Below are 20,113 nucleotides of genomic sequence, written 5' to 3'. Positions count from 1 at the left end.
AATGTTCTCAAGGCACTTTATAGAAGATAATTCTAAAATAAAATCTTGATCTAATAACATCTACATCTCATTTTTTCTACCTCACCAATGGAATTTTGAGGTTACTACGCTGTGGTCATACTAAAATAAATATACCATTGCTTTCACCACTACTGACCAATTAAATATTAATATTTAGAAACCTGGTAAGTTGGAAGAGTGAACTTAATATCCACAATGCCTTTAACAGCTTCGCAGAAGCTTTGAAAATGGAGGGGGATATGGGATGTTTACTGCCCCAAACACAGACCCCAAATCTCATACAGCAGAAATGTTATAAGATCACCTTATAATCGTATAAACATCTTTGTTATCAGCTAAGCTACATAGCCCTTGTCTGTGTGCAGGATATCATCAGAAGAGATCAATGTAGGAAATGCAACGAGCCCGGAACCAAAAAACCACTGAAACATCTTATCAGGTGCTATTGCAGCTCCGAATAAGTTACTTAGAAGCTCCTTGTCTAAGTTCGACTTCGACTTTTTCCTCAGAGGGCTGTAGGCTTTTGTCAAAAAAAGCATCAATTCTTGCTGAGTTATTGAGCTCACAAGGTCAATGCTTAGTCTCCGTTGCAACTACCACTTCAACCTAAGCAAACTTGAGCCATGAGGAATATCATTTTTAAATTTTGGCGCGCATTAAATAAGTATTAAAGTAGGAAAGCATCTATCAAACAAGCACTAATGCAAAAGTCCGTGTGATCAACATACAAATTCCGTACTTAAATTAACAGAATAATTTCCTTATCAGCAGGGTGCATTACTTATAGAGTATATATGTAACTTGTATTAAGTATGTGAATCAGTTATATTTTTATATTTGAATGAAATAGTCGCATAATTGTTCCGAGGCATAAAAAAGATTCGCTAAATCGTAATGACGAATAGTAATTTCTTTGAGATTAAGAATGCAAGGGGCGTACGGATCTTTATGTGTACAATTCTGATGTTCAGTGCCTTATTTTCAACATGCGTTATAGCCAAACCAGCTGGAGATTCAATTTCCGAAATACAAGTAGTCCAGCTAATAGAAGATTCTTCCAATCCCAAAACGGTTTCAGAGATAGCAGTCACTACTGAAAGCATTTCCCCAACGACGGAACCCACGGATACAACAGAAGCGGTAGTGAATAGTGAGAACGATTTGGATAAAAAAAAAACGATTTCCTCAAGTCTTATGCCACCAAGATGTTGAGCTATATGAATCTCACCGTGAAGCCATGTGATGATTTCTATGAGTACGCATGTGGCAACTGGAAGAATGTGAAACCGGAAAGGCAAACTGAAAATAAACGTAGCAATTTATTTGATAACGTTTACACTCTGGCCGATATAAGTGAACAGTTGCTGCTATCAGAGACACAGCTTGCAACCGACCTGGACTATGGAAATGAGATGAAGATTGCACAACAATTTTATAACGCTTGCTTGAATGCTAAGCTCTATCCACTGCCAGCAGCTGACCCTGCTTATCTGAAGCTTATCAGGTCGATTGGCGGATTTCCCGCTTTAGACGGGGAAGCATGGCAAGCCTCGAATTTCAGTTGGTTTAACATGAGTGCACATTTGACGAGTTATGGTGGCATTGGTCTCATCTATGAAAAGATTACTGCGAAATACCCATTTGAACCGTACTTCAAGCTGCCCGAGCTGGGTTTCGACTTTATCGTTCACAGCGACAACATCGCTACCAATGACACCAAAGGATACAAGCGCAACGAGAAGCGTATGCACGAATATCTGACGGCCAATGGATTATCTGAGGAAAAGACAGCTGATGTGATAGCCGGGGTGTTTGCGTTTTGGCGTGAAGCACTTCAGGTTGCAGATCGTTTTAATGAGAATGAAGAAAAATGTGAAGAACTTACCAGAACTGAGAACTTGAAGTTGTTTTCGGGTTGGAAAGATTACTATGAAATCGTCTGGGGAGGAATGGAGCATTTTGGTGTTTATCCACCTGAACACTTCTGCGACTTCTATTATCATGAGCTGGATAAAGTGTGTGCCAAGCACAAAGAAGCCGTTGCCAATTATCTGGCCATGAAGCTGCTGTTTACTATGGATCCCAAATTGAAATCAACTAAGTTTCAGCGCGAAAGTTGTCTACTGGAAGTGCAGTCTTCAGTGCCGTATCTGCTGGATAAACTTTACTATACGGTAAGTTCCTTTCGTTTGTATTAAATCAAGCTTTGAGCAATTAAACATAAATTTATATTTTATCAGAAATATTTTACCAAAGAAACCCAATCGGATATCTTAGAGATAATTAAAGAATTGCGTGAGTTTCTACATGAAGTCCTCAATAATGCAACCTGGATCGATGAAGAGACTCGCAAGAAGGCATTGTTGAAAGAGTCAAAAATGACAACTCGTATAGGTTCGTTTAAGGATGAGCACCTAACGCAGCTTCTCATACGCGAAATGAACAATCTCACCTTTGTGCCAGACAGTTATACACAAAGCATCATCAATTTAAGGAAATTCCGCAGATATATGAAGCGCTACAATTCTATACATCACAAGCAGCTGTCAAACGAAACAAAACCGTTGGAAATGTTGCTGGGTATGCAAGTGAATGCATTCTATTATCACGTAGACAATTCGATTAATGTAATGTCCGGGGTGCTACATCCACCAGCCTATCATCATGATTGGCCCAATTCGCTAAAGTATGGCACTTTCGGTTATTTGGTTGGTCACGAACTGTCTCATGGTTTCAATAGCGTTGGCTCCGTCTTTGATAGCAAAGGCGAAGTACGAAGTTGGTTTGAGGAGCTCGATAATCGCCGTCAATGTTTTATAGATCAATACAGCAAATATCACGTGCCTCAGATCAATCGTACTATCGATGGTGATAATACGAAGAATGAGAATATGGCCGATATTAGTGGACTATATAAGGCAATGAATGCCTATCGTCTTCACACAACACATCACAAGCAGCTCCATAAACGAGATGTGTCCTACGACATGAGTAATGAACAAATGCCCGGCATAGTAAAGGAAGAAACGATGAAGATATTGACCAACTCAGAGCTGAAGAGCTGGGTTTTAGTCAGGAATTTGGTGCGAATTCGCATGTTACCAGAAAAGTTCGCATGCACAAACTGGAATGGAATCTTCCAGGAAGTCACATGTTCATGGCCAAATGAGCGCTTACTATGGATGATTCGCGACGATGAACTAAACGGAATTTCCGTTCGAGCACTTACATTTATCTTGAAAGAAATTTATAGAAGCTTGTTGATAACGGATATAGTGTTATAGACTAAACTTTGATTTCATGAACATTTAAATGAAACGGAAGTCGATTGATGAAGTGTTATCATGAATGAGTTCACTGAAGTTCCTAATTCATGCGAAGAAAGTGATCTAGCTTGAAGTTATAAATGATATTAGAATTACATCTAATTAGATAACACTTCTGCATCGATTACATAATCTCAATTTAGACTGGATATGAAGAACCATCAGGAATTAGATTAATGAATGCAAGTGACTTCTACATGATTCATCAATGATGCAACCTATATCACGGAAATTGCATATGAAGTTCGTTCAAGACTGCCTACTCTTGGTCAATTTAAGGAATCGGTATTTACAATTCTTACGAATCAAGTCACTTGTTCGATAGAAGAAATAATTTGTTGACTCAAACAATAACGCAAAGTAAATCGGAATTCATTGATAGTAAGACAATGATGATATGATCAATCGAATATGAAATCATTTATGGGTTGCATTATCATGCACTCTCTTAGATTTCAAGAAATAATGTGACATACTATGGATTCGGTTAATGCTCCATCGCAGTTCGTCGAATTGACATTATGCACATCGAATGAAGCTACAACAATGGAGAAGATTTCAATATGAAGGCACATGTTTGCATAACAGCAATGCATACTATTCGAACAAGCCTGTACATTATATGAAGCATATCTGGATTATCGATAAGCATTTTCGATATTAATACTTCGTTAACATAAATCACATGCATATAATGACAATTTGTAATTCCATGGATTCAGCATTTGGCTAAATACAAATGCTCATTCATTGTGTCGATACGGATCATTCTTGTGAAGCAAGTTTGACATAAGTAGTAAGCATACAATACTAATTGAGATTTCAAACACCATGATTTGCATAACAATATATAAATGCATATACATTATCCAATCTAAATCTATAATTGAAATGATTATAACTGAAGATATAATGATGACAATTACTAACGAATCGATTACATTAGTATATAGCTATTAATCAGCAATATTGTAAAATATTCTGAATTACTCAAAATACTGATCTTCAAACAATATGTGTAATATTAATTACGCAAAATTATACCAACGAAAAAGCATGTACAATCTGATTTAGTGGTGATATCATACTGTATGCAATTTAAACATTGACGCTAAACCATGCACAAATTTTCCTAAAGCCTATAGTATAAAGTACAAATCGCTAATGAACTCACAACTTATGTGATTGATCATACAATTTTTAAATTAAACTAAGCTTATTATGTTCATATTCAATCTTCGTATCAAATATAATACAGCTTGATACAAGAATGTATCGCATAGGAAGTTTGCTAATTGACGACTTATCCAAATATATAATATATGTGTCAAAATTGTCTCTTCAGAGCACATCTTCCGAAATGTAGTTGTCTACGCTTGTCGAAGAATTATATCATTCATAGAAGTTTCGAATTCTTACGTTTAATGATTCCACTAATTATTGAAATAATATCATTATATTTAAATGGTACTAATCAAGAGCATAATTCCAACTATTATCAAAGATCGTTAATACAATTGAATCAAATGAATTATTTATTAAATATCATAGATGAATTTTAATTGCAAATACTTTTAATCACTAATGTTCGAATATAAAGACCGTAGTTCAGTTAACATAGAATCAACATATGTTATTTAGTTCCATTTGGACAAAATAGATTTGTAATCTTTTCTACATTTTATATCTATAATCAACTATTATCGACATAACTATTATATACCCATTTTTGTTTACGTCTAAATCTAATTAGTTAATTAAGCCATTATTACTCATGATTAATATTTGGATTCAGAATTAAGTTGGAATTGAATAAATCTTATCAATGTATACATTTCAAGTTATTGTAATTTAGCATACATCTGAAATTCATACGATATGTAAAACTTATATCTTAAAATGTTATCGAATTAACAGCTTAAGTCGTAGAAGCTTCAATAGAATAGCTAATAATGACTCAGACAATACAAATATAGGATTTATAAGAGCTATAAATTAACTCTTTTCTAGTTACAATGTTTATGGTCACGTAGCTTATAGATCAATTTATATGTGAGCTAACAATATACATTATCACTAACAAACAGAATTGGAAGATTTAACTCCTAATATTTACACTTTAGAATTCAAATAATGGATGTAGTGAAACATAATCTCATTCTAACAAATGTAGATCCTAATCTATAACAATTTACCTACTCATAGTTATCTTTGAGAATCATATAGTCCAATTAATAATTAGACTTCGTGATATAAAGGATCACTAAATGTTATTAAATAGCAAGCTTATCGAGTTTCTATGGTATTATGTGAACATCTACGTTAAGACAATCTTGATGCTAATTTAATCTAGTTCCATGCTTTTATCACTGCAAGTACAACCTATTCAGTTCGCAGCAATAATAAGATTAATCGTGATCAATTAAGTGAGTCTAAAATGAAACATCTTCATCAGCTATGCAGCGCGTAGTATTGAAATTGCTGAATCACGAATGAATTCAATTTCAATTAGCAATTATGTCTAGTAAGTTCTACTAGTATTGTAAAGATATGGTCTTGAACTCAATGACGAAGAACACGTATACAGCATTTAAGTAGACTACATGATGAACAATTGATCTAAATTGAATGCCACTATGATATGAATCTATGCAACAATTTATGTCGGATTGAATGCATTAGCCAGCCAGAATTCTGACTGCAATGCAGAAAATTAAACGTAGGAGATACGTATAGCTAAAGACAAATTCGTAACCAGTGTACATGAAATGTTGACGCTGAGTATGAGAACTTTCTAAGATGAATCATATAAAATGCAACGTTCAAGATTTATCAATGTTGAACTAATAATCCACATGACCTATTGAGATGCTTTCAATCGATGGCATGTCCATACGGAATGGAATCCGAAAAACGTCAGTATAACATAAGATTTCAAATGGAGAATTGATCTATGATGAATGAAGAATCCAGCTTACTTCAGATGGATCAATTGTCGGAAGGTATTGGTAACAGACACATCGCAATTCTATACACGAGCTTAATGCATGCACAAACTGTTGCAATTGAACCTGTATTGGAGTTCATTGAGCTGATGCTAACTGCATTAGGAACGTAATGGAAGGAACTAAGGATTGTTACTCAAATGTGTCTTGCAAAAGTTTGATCATGAAGATATTGATATTCAAATTGCAACCATGGGTTATATGGTTAACGATCTGTCACATGTCTAAGGACTACATTGACTGAGTGCAAGCATGATACAAAGATGGACAGTGTAAGGATGACTGCATTCCGCGAATGAGATGCACTAGTGAGCTTACCAGACGCCAAGCGAATTCGGATAGTGATTATCTGAAATCTTTAAATTAAAGTGCCTCGTTTGATTCCACCAGCTACAACAAAAGTATCTGTAAATGAGCAATAACTGTCATATCTAAGAACGATTGAAGTATTGGCCTTGAACTGACGATCTGCATGATTCAACTGAAAGAAAAATGTAAATTGATGTATTTGGTGGCCATACATGACTATCTTTGATCGATGGCATGTAAGATCGTAAATCTACATAAAAATTGCATTCTATGACAAGCAATAATTACCAAAAAGCGTGTCAATACATACGAGAATGTGTACTATGAGTTAAAATTCTAGAATGGCCATATAATATCGGCAAATGCGATCTCATGAAGCTCAATCACTCATGGTATTATGATTGGACTAACACTTCATAGCGATGTAAACTATTGCATTTTATGAACTTGATCAAATTGATATTAAGCATACAATTTATTCAAAAAGCAATTCGGACTAAAATGACTGGAATCGTGTATCGAGAATCCAATATACGGCAATATCATGTAGACTCGAGCAGCATCCAGAACATTCACTGATGAACAATCCGATGGTTCAAGATGATGATTGCATGTCCGAATGCAAGACAGCTTGTGCAATCGATTTACGACAATCTTAAGGTTAGGATAATGAGGATAACAATGTTCATTTACGTAACCGCAACGATAACAAACGTAATGAATTGGTAACAATTGATATCGCATTTATATACGAAAGGTATTACTGGGATATGCCAAAGGCTAAATCCTTGAAACATAAATTGATTGTTAAATTGATCAGATCTCATGTTCAATCCTTGTATGATTTCTATGTTCAAAGAGCATCTTTGAAGTAGGTTTGAACTACAAAAGATTCTGTAATAACGTGAAAAGCTACATTTAATTGGAATGTCCATCACAAATGTCTCGATTATGAAATATAAAATTATCAAGCCGATCATGTCTCAGATCCGGTTCGGGATGCAGAAAGAAGCACAGTGATTTAAAGATAACGTTACGTTTGCATAATCGTCCACTTATACTGACCTTTATGAATAATATATGTCCATTTGGGGATGCGTCTATGACAATTTATGCGCACTAAAGTTGAGTATATTCACATTAAGTCTCATGAGAATATTTGTATTTAATTGGCCGAAATACATCGAAGAAATCGAATTATACATATATCGCTGTCAATAGCAGTTGGAGCCAATGAATTCCACAGTCAAAGTTATATCCCTACAAAGTAGTTAATCCAATGATCGATTTCAGAAGGCAAAGTGGATGCAAATCATGAAATAGCGAACATTTGTAATATCGAGAAAAGAAATGTTATCTTTAGTGTAGCATGTTATTCTACAGCATGATCACAAGTTATAGGATGAGATTAGATTGCTATCAATTTAAGCTTATGTTGTTGTTGGTGTAATTACATGTAATGAATTTGCATAAGTTTAATTACTTGCGATGTGTAGTTCGATAATTGAATATGATATCATTAAAAGTCACTGTCACTTCAGTACATTGAATCAAAAGCAAAGAAACCTTCTAATATGCTGAATTTTGAATTTTAAAGTATATTTAGAAAGCGAGCTTTGACAAAACCATGAATCGTTGCGGAGAAGTCTGACACTGTCTGCTGATTAATCTTCACTAGAAGCTTTAAATTCAAGTTTGATATTATAGTCATACTTTGTTTGATCATCATATAAGCATAAGTGGAAAGTATCAAGAGAATATTAATGTCGCTTAGTGATAAAAATTCGACTTTATGGTAAAGATGCTGCTTTCATACATAATTATGTTAACAAATATATATCAACCTTCTGAAACTTATGTAAGTAAGCGATTTAATGTGAATCGTAAAAATTGTATATTGCCAGTATTTGATAGAATAAAGCAATTTCGAGCATAACATATAATTTACGTAATTCTAGAGTTATAATCTATAGCACAATTATGAATTATTCCGCGAGTTCAAGGCTATAGATTCTATCAAACGTGCAAGCAGTGATGAGTATAGTAAAGTTCAATCATGGCACACGAGGTATGAATATCACGAATTTAAGCGACAATCAGAGCGATTGATAAGTTTACAATATTGTGGTATATTTGAGCTGTGCAAGATGTAGTCTATGCTGAATAAGCATAGGCATATCGCATGATAAAAAATAGAAATTGATAAAGTTTCAAGGAATTGCTATGTTATATCATATAGCAATTTGCACGTGACTGCATGTATAGTAAGTGAATAGATTTACTTAATAGTAATCTCTTTCTGCCAGCAGCTCGAAGCTATTCAATGGTCGATGATATCCGCATGAGGGGAAGATCAACTGCTTCAGTGGTTCAAGGCTTTGAATGCTCGATGCTCATGACAAGTATCAGAAGGATTTGCAAAATGAGTCCAATGCCACACAAGTGCACTAGGAACTTCAATTCACAGATCAAGCACAAGCATCACAGAACAGGCTAGAAACCGGATGCAGCGAATATAAGCTGTTTGTAGAAACAAATTAGGGAAGTTTTGTTGCAAAATGCAGATATACTCTGAGATTAATATTTTGGATAAGATAGAAAATGTACTTGTGTTAATACCATACTTAAAAAGCATTTATTAATGTTATACCAAGTTAGCACTCATGATAAATGAAAATTGCCAGACGCCATGTTCAAAATAATCAAATCTGCAAATATAAACTAATCACTCAGTCCACCCGTTATCAAACTACAAGTGTCAGTCAGTTTGCTTCTAAACAACTTTATAACTTCAGTTGTTAAAGAATTTTCAATTGACATCAATGGGCTGAAAAATTTAAATCATTTAGAGTATTCAAGTAACACTGATTCATGAACTCAATAGTCAAAGGTCGAGCAAGATTCAGGAGGCAAGTGAAAACGCAGACATTCTAGCATGGTTCTTCGGATGAACACGTAACTTTAGTCGAAGCATCTAAATTCATTAAACGTATATGCGATAATATAATATACAGACTATGAAAAAATTAAGTGTTTGGCAAAGATACTTTGTTCAATTGTTATGAATTGGTGTTATTCACGTCACTATTGAACTGTGTATGTCCAGTATTCGTTGGCAATCGCAGTTGTATTGTTCCTGAAGACATCCAGCCGATAGCAAGTCCTACGAGAACAATCGCTTTATATCTCAATTCGTATGATCAATGTTAATAGAGTTATAGAGTAGATCATTTAATACATAAGATGTTCCGATTGTGAGCTATGAAGTGATGAATAACAATGCCGGTTCGACTGCACAGAGAGCTCAAAGCATGTGTGCATGACATTTCGACGTCTAAGAGACATTAAGACGACGACTATACATGAAATTTCAGTGTATTGTGCCAGAAAATTTGAAGCATACGTCAAGTGTAGCAATCTAACAAAGTCTAATCTGTAAGGATTTGCAAAGCAATTGTAGTTGATCAATAATGAATCTAATATCTGTGCAATTGATTATTGAGTGCGCATGTATTTAAATGCATTATTCGAACAGATTGCAATCGCTAATACAAATTGTGTACTTTTGAAATTGAATAACACAATTTTTATATCTCTTATTTATTAAAATATATATTCTAACCTTATTAAAACGCATTAATATGTGACATTCAAAAGTAATACTACCGATTTACTAATAAATTATTTGCAGGTTTAAAAATAGAATACTAACGAATAAAAATATGACAATAGATGCATCCTTCACCAAAACTAGATGTAGAGCATCAGACAAATAGTTCTTGACTCAACATTGACCTATATTAATCGAGCTTGTTTTGAAATGTCGTACAAAGACATATGAAATAAACAAATATTTAAAGCAGATATGAATGCAGCAAAAGCATTTTCCGAAATACGAATGGATTCATGATCAAACAATGCCATTAATTGAGTGAAAGATTTGTTCATGATTAACACATGTCGCAACGATTTGCATAAGCGTATAAGATTAATGATTAGATTGAATAGTTGAAGTTTCGTTTATAGTTCTATGTATAGCTGTACGTGAGTTATGGTAAATAACATATTAAGACTATCATTTATGTTTTCTATTAAACTTAGCCATAATTGCAAGCACAAGTTTCCTTGAAATCTTGAGTCTGTACTTGGACCGAAATGATATCACAAATCATGCGAATTAATTCATGATGCTGATATGTGCAGTATCTCGATCAGTTGTATCGCATAAATTACTATGGGTTCTTTCGATACTAGTATTAAATAATAATTTACTTAAATTATTTATGTTCGAAAATATTTTATAGAAATAAGAATTTAGATAAATAAAGATTACTATTTAGATAATAAATTAATTATATTATTAAGATAACTATATTGACTGAGTTATTAAACTAGTTACATGTATAAACTAATTCCAGTATAAGGACTTTCTAAGATTCTAACCAATGATATCTCACTTAAGGACAGTCATATTCATATAAAGTTTGCAATTTTAGTAATTGCAACTTATCAAGATTTGTTAAATATATAAATAACTATGCACTTCTAACGAACTAAATGTTTTGGACGTGTTTGTGGGTATACAATAAATTCTCACTTATCGCTGCAATTGAATATGGAGATTGGATATCCAATTGCTCGCGAATCTATATAATCCCAATCGCTATAACTTGAGCTGAATGCAAAGTTGCGTTAAGCACAACATCAAGCGTGATAAGCGCCATTCCACATGAAATCAGTGCTAAGTGCTGCGTGTTAGTTATAGAAGTCTTCTTAAGTCGGATCAAATTTACTAAGCTTTATTCAAGATAATCTTAGTCATATAATAAATCTAATTATAACTTTCAAAATTAAGATTTGAATAGAAATTTGATTTGCACCCGTTAATTCTGCCAGGCACTTGACAGCGTCTAAAAGTTCGTCGCAGGTTACTGGGATCACTTCCACATCCTGGTACACTATTATTTCTGGCACAACTAGATGGGAGATTTTAAATTTGCCTGTTAACTCTTCTAAATGATCTTTGAATTCTTGCCGCAGTGCTCCAAAATCCCGTTCGTGTTGAGCTGCCTGGGTCGACAATGCGGCATTCACTGAGGCCTGAATTATGGCCTAAATCTGTTCACTGTTCATTATTTTTAATCTTCCGTCAAATTTGATATCACGAATACCTTTTATCATTTCGTATATTTCACTAGCAGAACTAGAATCACGATATTCGACGACTATGTCGTCGCTCATATCTAAGTACAAATGTACATAGATACAATTTACGAACTGGTGTTTTTTTTATTTTTATCTTCAAAATTAAAGTTTGGCATTGATTTTCGTAGAGGGAGACTGTTTCTGAATTCCGCCGATCCAGTGAAACAAGGTTGTTGAGATTTAGTAGCTTTATTGTTTGGCACGTCTGGCCGCAATGCTTAATATCTAACTAAGTATGCAATATAAAGAACGCTTAACATTAATCCTAATTCTTCAAGAGTGCCAACGGCGCTGCTGGCAGAGCAGCCTTTTTAATGCCCGCTGTCGCTAGGGCCGCTGATCAGAGCCGCGTGATCAGCGACTATGTTGCGCTGCAGATATTAGGCAACGCGAATACAGCGGCGGTGATTATTGGTTTACTTATATATGATGAGCACTCTGTCTTGATAATTTCATTAAACTTGTGGATTAGTTGTATTTTTATATTTGAATGAAACAGTCGCATAACTGTTCCGAGGGTCAATGTTGACAATCAACTAAATAATATATGTATATAAATAGGATTCGCCACTCAAGTGAATTCAAGTCGTAATAATGAACAGAAATATGTTTGAGATTAAGACTGCAAGAGGCCTTTCATTTGTCTTGTGTGCTGTTTTAATGCTCATCGCATTATTGTCAACACGCGTTGTAGCCAAGCCAGCTGGAGATTCAATTTCTGAAGCAGACGTGTTCCCCGCAGTAGAAGATTCTTCCAATCCAATAACGGTTTCAGAGATAGCAGTCACTACTGAAAGCATTTCCCTAACGACGGAATCCACAGTTACCACAGAAGCAGTCGTGAGTAGTGAGAACGATTTGGATAACAATGAAATCACAAATACGGATGCCAAAAATGAGTTCCTCAAGTCCTATGCCACCAAGATGTTGAGCTATATGAATCTCACCGTGAAGCCATGTGATGATTTCTATGAGTACGCATGTGGCAACTGGAAGAATGTGAAACCGGAAAGGCAAACCGAAAATAAACGTAGCAATCTGTTGGATATAGTTTACACTTTGGCCGATGTAAGTGAACAGCTGCTGGTATCAGATACACAGCTTGCCACGGATCTGGGCTATGGTAATGAGATGAAGATTGCACAACAATTTTATAACGCGTGCTTGAATGCTGAGCTCTATCCACTGCCAGCAGCTGACCCCGCTTATCTGAAGCTTATCAGGTCGATTGGCGGATTTCCCGCTATAGACGGGGAAGCATGGCAAGCCTCGAACTTCAGTTGGTTCAACATGAGTGCTCATTTGACGAACTACGGAGGTATGGGTCTGATCTATGAAGATATTCTTGGGAAGCATCCATTTCAACCATATTTCAAGCTGCCCGAGCTGGGTTTTGACTTCATCGTTCACAGCGACAACATCGCCACCAATGACACCAAAGGATATAAGCGCAACGAGAAGCGTATGCACGAATATCTGATGGCCAATGGATTATCCGAGGAAAAGACAGCCGATGTGATAGCCGGAGTGTTTGCGTTTTGGCGTGAAGCACTTCAGGTTGCAGATCGTTTTAATGAGAATGAAGAAAAATGTGAAGAACTTACCAGAACTGAGAACTTGAAGTTGTTTTCGGGTTGGAAAGATTACTATGATATCGTCTGGGGCGGAATGGAGCATTTTGGTGTTTATCCACCTGAACACTTCTGCGACTTCTATTATCATGAGCTGGATAAAGTGTGTGCCAAGCACAAAGAAGCCGTTGCCAATTATCTGGCCATGAAGCTGCTGTTTACTATGGATTCCAAACTGAAATCAACCAAATTCCAGCGCGAAAGTTGTCTACTGGAAGTGCAGTCCTCAGTGCCGTATCTGTTGGATAAACTTTACTATACGGTAAGTTCCTTTCGTTTGTATTAAAAAAAGCTTTTATCAATTAAACATATATTTATATTTTAACAGAAATATATTACCAAAGAAACCCAATCGGATATCTTAGAGATAATTAAAGAGTTGCGTGAGTTTCTATATGAAGTCCTCAATAATGCAACCTGGATCGATGAAGAGACTCGCAAGGAGGCACTGTTAAAAGAGTCAAAAATTACAACTCGTATAGGTTCGTTTAAGGATGAGCACCTAACGGAGCTTCTCATACGCGAAATGAACAATCTTACCTTTGTGTCAGACAGTTATACGCAAAGCACCATAAATTTAAGGAAATTCTGCCAATATATGAAGCGCTACAATTCTATACATCATAAGCTGCTGTCAAACAAAACAGAACAGTTGGAATTCTGGCTCGGTATGCAAGTGAATGCATTCTACTATCTCTTAGACAATTCGATTAACGTGATGTCCGGGGTGTTGCATCCGCCAGCCTATCATCATGATTGGCCCAATTCGCTGAAGTATGGCACATTCGGTTATTTGGTTGGTCACGAACTGTCTCATGGCTTCGATAGCGATAGCTCAATAATTGATAGCAAGGGCAAAATACGAAACTGGTGGAGCAAAATGTTCTCTGACGAGTTCAACAATCGCATTCAATGTTTTATAGATCAATACAATAAATATCACGTGCCTCAGATCAATCGTACTATTGATGGTGATAATACGAAGAATGAGAATATGGCCGACATTGGTGGACTATATGAGGCAATAAATGCCTATCGCCTTCACACAACACATCACAAGCAGCTGCATAAACAAGATATGACTTACGACATGACTAATGAACAAATGCCCGGCATAGACTTGTCACCAGAGCAGCTCTTCTTTTTGGGTTTTGCCCAGGTTTGGTGTTCCGATTACAAGGAGGAGCACTATTGGGAGGAACTGACTCACAGGCATGCGGTTGACAAGTTTCGTGTAATTGGCGCTGTCAGCAACAGCGATGACTTTGCCAAGGCATACAATTGTCCAGTCGGTAGCCCAATGAATCCCAATACAAAATGTCATATCTGGTAAATGTGTTTCGGTAAAATAAACTCATAATTCTTCAACTTTTTAAATCATCTGACCAAATATTACGGTTAGTGCATCACTCTGTTTACACTGAGTTGCATGATAGAAATTTCCTTTAAGTTAAACCTTCCTCCGCATCATTCCTTAAGCGGCTGTATGTAAGAGAGGGACGACTAATGGAGATGCATCATTTTCGTCTTCCCTAATTATTTTTACTTTTGCAGCCCTAAACAGCTGTTTGAATAATGCGACTTTGGAGTAAATACTTGCATCAAAGAATCGCATCATTCAAGCAGATGTACTTGGTCTAAATATGCTATAAATTGACTGCACACAGTGAAGACTACTGTGACTAGTTTCCGTCGAAAATGTATCGGAATATCGATAAGTAAAATACGATTGACCGCCAAGATCATACGAATTTCGAAACTTAGGCGCGTATCAATAGCAAACTAAGATAGAGAAGCATCCATTCAAGAGGCGCCTAGGCAAAACGCAGTCTTAGAAAATTATAAAAAGCGTGAATAAAAATTAAAAACAATTTCCTTATCAGTAGTGAGAATGACGTATAACGTACATTTATACAAATGAAGTATATATACGATGAGCACTTTGGCTTGATAATTCCACTAAACTTGTGGATCAGTTGTATTTTTATATTTGAATGAAACAGTCGCATAATTGTTCCGAGGGTCAATGTTGACAATCAACTAAATAATATATGTATATAAATAGGATTCGCCACTCAAGTGAATTCAAATCGTAATGATGAACAGAAATATGTTTGAGATTAAAAAGGCAAGAAGCTTATCATTTGTCTTGTGTGCTGTTTTAATGCTCAGCGCCTTATTGTCAACACGCGTTGTAGCCAAGCCAGCTGGAGATTCAATTTCTGAAGCAGACGTGTTCCCCGTAGTAGAAGATTCTTCCAATCCAATAACGGTTTCAGAGATAGCAGTCACTACTGAAAGCATTTCCCTAACGACGGAATCCACAGTTACCACAGAAGCAGTCGTGAGTAGTGAGAACGATTTGGATAACAATGAAATCACAAATACGGATGCCAAAAATGAGTTCCTCAAGTCCTATGCCACCAAGATGTTGAGCTATATGAATCTCACCGTGAAGCCATGTGATGATTTCTATGAGTACGCATGTGGCAACTGGAAGAATGTGAAACCGGAAAGGCAAACCGAAAATAAACGTAGCAATCTGTTGGATATAGTTTACACTTTGGCCGATGTAAGTGAACAGCTGCTGGTATCAGATACACAGCTTGCCACGGATCTGGGCTATGGTAATGAGATGAAGATTGCACAACAATTTTATAACGCGTGCTTGAATGCTGAGCTCTATCCACTGCCAGCAGCTGACCCCGCTTATCTGAAGCTTATCAGGTCGATTGGCGGATTTCCCGCTTTAGATGGTCAAGCATGGCAAGCCTCGAATTTTAGTTGGTTTAACATGAGTGCACATTTGACGAGCTATGGTGGCATTGGTCTCATCTATGAAGAGATTAGTCTTACCTATCCATTTCCGCCGTACTTCCAGTTGCCTGAACTCGGCTTCGACTTTATAGTTCACAGCGACAACATTGCCACCAATGACACCAAAGGATATAAGCGCAACGAAAAGCGCATGCACGAATATCTGACGGCCAATGGATTATCCGAGGAAAAGACAGCCGATGTGATAGCCGGGGTGTTTGCCTTTTGGCGTGAAGCGTTGCAGGTTGCAGATCGTTTTAAAGAAAATGATGAAAAATGTGAAGAACTGACCAGAACTGAGAACTTGAAGTTGTTTTCGGGTTGGAAAGATTACTATGATATCGTCTGGGGCGGTGCTGAGCATTTCGGTGTTTATCCACCTGAACACTTCTGCGACTTCTATTACCATGAGCTGGATAAAGTGTGTGCCAAGCACAAAGAAGCCGTTGCCAACTATTTGGCCATGAAGCTGCTGTTTACTATGGATTCCAAACTGAAATCAACCAAGTTTCAGCGTGAACGCTGCCTACTCGAAGTGCAGTCCTCAGTGCCTTATCTGTTGGACAAACTTTACTATACGGTAAGTTTTTTTTTATTTCTATTAAATAATGCCTTTACCAATAAAGCATAAATTTATATTCGAACAGAAATATTTTACCAAAGAAACTCAATCGGATATCGTAGAGATAATTAAGGAATTGCGTGAGTTTCTACATGAAGTCCTCAATAATGCAACCTGGATCGATGAAGAGACTCGCAAGGAGGCATTGTTAAAAGAGTCAACAATGACATCTCGTATGGGTTCATTTAAGGATGAGCACCTAGCGCAGCTTCTCATACGCGAAATGAACAATCTCACCTTTGTGCCAGATAGTTATACACAAAGCATCATCAATTTAAGGAAATTCCACAGATATATGAAGCGCTACAATTCTATACATCACAAGCTGCTGTCAAACGAAACAAAACCGTTGGAACTGTTGCTGGGTATGCAAGTGAATGCATTCTACTATAACGTGGACAATTCGATTAACGTGATGTCTGGGCTGCTGCATCCGCCAGCCTATCATCATGAATGGCCTAATTCGCTGAAGTATGGCACATTCGGTTATTTGGTTGGTCATGAACTGTCTCATGGTTTTGATAGCGTTGGTTCCCACTATGATAACAAAGGCGAGGACCGAAGCTGGTGGAGCAAAAAGTCCATTGTGGAGTTCAATAATCGCACTCAATGTTTTGTAGATCAATACGGTAAGTATAACGTGTCAGAGATCAATCGTAATATCGATGGCGATAAAACAAAGGATGAGAATATGGCCGATATTGGTGGACTATATGAGGCAATGAATGCTTATCGCCTCCACACGAAACATCTGAGGCGTGAACAAGATGTGTCTTATGACATGACTAATGAACAAATGCCCGGCATGGACTTGTCACCAGAGCAGCTCTTCTTTTTGGGCTTTGCCCAGGTTTGGTGTGCCGATTACAAGGAGGAGCATTATTGGGAGGAACTTACTGACGAGCATACGGTTGATAAGTTCCGTGTGATTGGCGCTGTGAGCAACAGCGAGGACTTCGCCAAGGCATACAACTGTCCAGTTGGAAGTGCAATGAATCCAAATACAAAATGTCGTATCTGGTAATTGAGTGACGACGTAACGATGGCCCTATTTTTGTTGAGTTGATAAGAGCATAAAGTTCATTAATTAAATAAATGAGAATAAGTGAGAATGTATGCGTGTGAGCATAAATAAACTACGCATAAAATTATTTGCCGAGCAACAATGTCCGCGATGAGTTTTGAATCATTTATTCAACATCAAATAGCGTAAACAGCTAATGGATCACAGTCTCGGAAGACTTGAATGCATTGGGAGTCTTATAGTTCTCAATGAGCAACGATTTATAGCGACGCAAGTGAACGCTGAGTCCCTCTTCTCGCTCAGCGGCTGACAAGATGACGACACGTGCGATAACCAAATGCGAGGGATTCGTCTGACTGAAGCCTCTGATAACATCGATTTCATCGCCAACATCTAGCTGTAGAAAATGGGTTTAAATATTAGCCACAAGCTTAATATGTTTTAGGAGTTAACTCACCTGGACGCTCTTTTTCTGAAGCTTTTTGCCATTTACACGTATTTTACTTTCATAGAAATTATGTTCTACTTTGCTGCAATTAAGAAAGCATTAATTAAATGTTCTAACAGTCTTTGACAGATGCTCACTTTCTGGCCATGCCAAGTCCCGATTTTAACAGTAAATCGGCGCGCAGTGAGTTCACTTTGGTCTTTACCACTTTGGAGTCGCGATCATCTTTAAACTCTTCATCTGCCTCATCGTCGCTGTCCACATCGTTTGACTGTCTCGATGATTTCTTATCGTATTTCCAAGCAACTTGTGTGGTGTGTAGAAGTTTCGCTGATACGCTGCCACATGTTGCAGCTGCTTTGTTGAGTGAATTATACGATGTCGATGTTGCAACTATACGTCGTATTGACAATAGTCGGAGACTTCGGCTGAGCATGTTTTGTTGTGCGGCTTCTAAAATTATGATAACAAATACCAAATAAACTATGTACATAACCTATAAATCGAACAGCTGATAGTGTCGCGTTGCCAACCATCAGTTGGAATTATTTGTTTTGCTTTTTTTTGTTTCGCTTCTTTTTTGGTTTCTTGTCAGGATTTGGACGAATCTGATGGACTGTCACTGGGCGATAAACACCCAATTCACTTGCTGGGAGAAACTCATCATCATCTGTTTCATCCAACTGCATGGGTTCAACGATTTCTTCGATGGTTTCTTTTTTTTGGATGAATTTGGAATAGGTTCTTCGACTTTTATGAGCTGAGTTTTCATGGCAATATTACTGAGTGCTTTGTCCAGCTGTTGTGCTTCTACTTGTGCATCGACTAGATGCAGCTTCAAAGCACCGCCATCCATACAGGAGATGTAATCACCGCTCCACTCTTTTTCTATTTTTAAAGGCGCCGCAATTTGTGGCTCAACTTCAATAGTTTCTGCCACTTTTACTTGAGGTTTTGTTTTCCTTGCAATTGGGAAAATCTTTCGTGGCGGGGCAGGAGACTTTTTATGAGCATTCACCCATTTGCTTAGCTCCAAGCTAATGTCATCCAAATCCAAAGGCAGCACTAGAATAAGTGAACGTATGCCAAAGAGTTCTTCTGTCAGATCTTCTAGTTTGGGTTGTGCATAAATAGGCGCCGTTGGCACCTTAACTACTGCGCTCGTGGCGATTAAACGTAGCAGATGCGATGGTCGGATGCTGAGTGAAATGAAGACGCAAGAAAAACGTGCTCCGTTTATGGCGCGTAACGAACTTTCGAGTCCCAGATGAATGTGAGTTTTTGTGGCGAATGCATTTGATGGACCTTGGATGCTGCTTATTGCATTTTTCATTATTTTCCGAAACGTAAGCACTTCATTTTCTGGCAGCACTGGACTGCGACATAAATAATTAATTTTTGTTTTGTTAGTTTGAGATGCCATAAAATAGAATTCAAAGTTCGGCGCTCACCTGTGTTGCTTGTATGGATTGGCCAGTATGGTGCGCAGCTTAGGTAGTGACTTTTTCTTTCCTTTTAATTCTTTTTGCTTAATGCTTGATAAACTCATTGTTAAATAAATAAACCCAAATTCACGAACAAAACGTTCTCTCTCCATGCGAGCGGCAAACTAAAAACAACATGCAGTGTGGCCGTAGTGTGACTACATTGATACACTACAAATGGTGCGTTAGTATATGCATCCCTGGTTTCGGTATTTTTATTT

General features: G+C 36.9%; 5 protein-coding genes across 5 annotated transcripts in view; 3 read left to right on the top strand and 2 right to left on the bottom strand.

Moving 5' to 3' along the window:
• Positions 1–1,199: 1,199 nt before the first annotated feature.
• Positions 1,200–3,305, top strand: LOC133836728 (neprilysin-2-like). The gene is made up of 2 exons (XM_062267319.1): positions 1,200–2,195; positions 2,262–3,305. The coding sequence occupies exons 1-2, from the start codon at positions 1,227–1,229 to the stop codon at positions 3,303–3,305; spliced, it is 2,013 nt and encodes a 670-aa protein (XP_062123303.1). The 5' UTR covers positions 1,200–1,226.
• A 9,196-nt stretch (positions 3,306–12,501) lies between these two features.
• LOC133837667 (neprilysin-2-like) lies at positions 12,502–14,874 on the top strand. The gene is made up of 2 exons (XM_062268507.1): positions 12,502–13,759; positions 13,826–14,874. The coding sequence occupies exons 1-2, from the start codon at positions 12,527–12,529 to the stop codon at positions 14,828–14,830; spliced, it is 2,238 nt and encodes a 745-aa protein (XP_062124491.1). The 5' UTR covers positions 12,502–12,526; the 3' UTR covers positions 14,831–14,874.
• Positions 14,875–15,472: 598 nt separating this feature from the next.
• LOC133837668 (endothelin-converting enzyme 1-like) overlaps positions 15,473–20,113 on the top strand; it is a 113,552-nt gene continuing 108,911 nt past the window's right edge. The window contains exons 1-2 of the mRNA XM_062268508.1: positions 15,473–16,894; positions 16,962–18,041. Coding sequence (XP_062124492.1) covers positions 15,593–16,894; positions 16,962–17,960 — 2,301 coding nt within the window. The 5' untranslated portion in view covers positions 15,473–15,592 and the 3' untranslated portion in view covers positions 17,961–18,041. The remainder of the gene's footprint in view (positions 16,895–16,961; positions 18,042–20,113) is intronic.
• On the bottom strand, positions 18,085–18,952 carry LOC133837672 (mitochondrial transcription rescue factor 1). Its single transcript, XM_062268511.1, has 3 exons — positions 18,546–18,952; positions 18,418–18,490; positions 18,085–18,357 (listed from the first exon to the last, which is right to left on the bottom strand). Exons 1-3 carry the CDS (start codon positions 18,899–18,901, stop codon positions 18,154–18,156), a joined length of 633 nt encoding a protein of 210 aa, XP_062124495.1. The 5' UTR covers positions 18,902–18,952; the 3' UTR covers positions 18,085–18,153.
• LOC133837671 (uncharacterized) lies at positions 18,952–20,037 on the bottom strand. Its single transcript, XM_062268510.1, is given in 3 exon segments — positions 18,952–19,103; positions 19,106–19,784; positions 19,860–20,037. Coding segments are annotated over 3 exon segments (975 nt in total). The 5' UTR covers positions 20,006–20,037; the 3' UTR covers positions 18,952–18,953.

Source organism: Drosophila sulfurigaster, chromosome 2R, assembly GCF_023558435.1.
Source record: "Drosophila sulfurigaster albostrigata strain 15112-1811.04 chromosome 2R, ASM2355843v2, whole genome shotgun sequence".
In the NCBI taxonomy this organism is placed as follows: domain Eukaryota; kingdom Metazoa; phylum Arthropoda; class Insecta; order Diptera; family Drosophilidae; genus Drosophila; species Drosophila sulfurigaster.
This window is presented reverse-complemented; position numbering and strand designations above follow the sequence as displayed.

Excerpts from the sequence above, each read along its gene's own strand:
- LOC133836728 (XM_062267319.1), top strand. The coding sequence starts at position 1,227 with ATGTTGAGCTATATGAATCTCACCGTGAAGCCATGTGATGATTTCTAT. Across the intron at positions 2,196-2,261 it reads TGGATAAACTTTACTATACG|AAATATTTTACCAAAGAAAC; the intron begins GTAAGTTCCTTT and ends ATATTTTATCAG.
- LOC133837667 (XM_062268507.1), top strand. The coding sequence starts at position 12,527 with ATGCTCATCGCATTATTGTCAACACGCGTTGTAGCCAAGCCAGCTGGA. Across the intron at positions 13,760-13,825 it reads TGGATAAACTTTACTATACG|AAATATATTACCAAAGAAAC; the intron begins GTAAGTTCCTTT and ends ATATTTTAACAG.
- LOC133837672 (XM_062268511.1), bottom strand. The coding sequence starts at position 18,901 with ATGTACATAGTTTATTTGGTATTTGTTATCATAATTTTAGAAGCCGCA. Across the intron at positions 18,491-18,545 it reads GGACTTGGCATGGCCAGAAA|CAAAGTAGAACATAATTTCT; the intron begins GTGAGCATCTGT and ends TCTTAATTGCAG. Across the intron at positions 18,358-18,417 it reads TTCAGAAAAAGAGCGTCCAG|CTAGATGTTGGCGATGAAAT; the intron begins GTGAGTTAACTC and ends CATTTTCTACAG.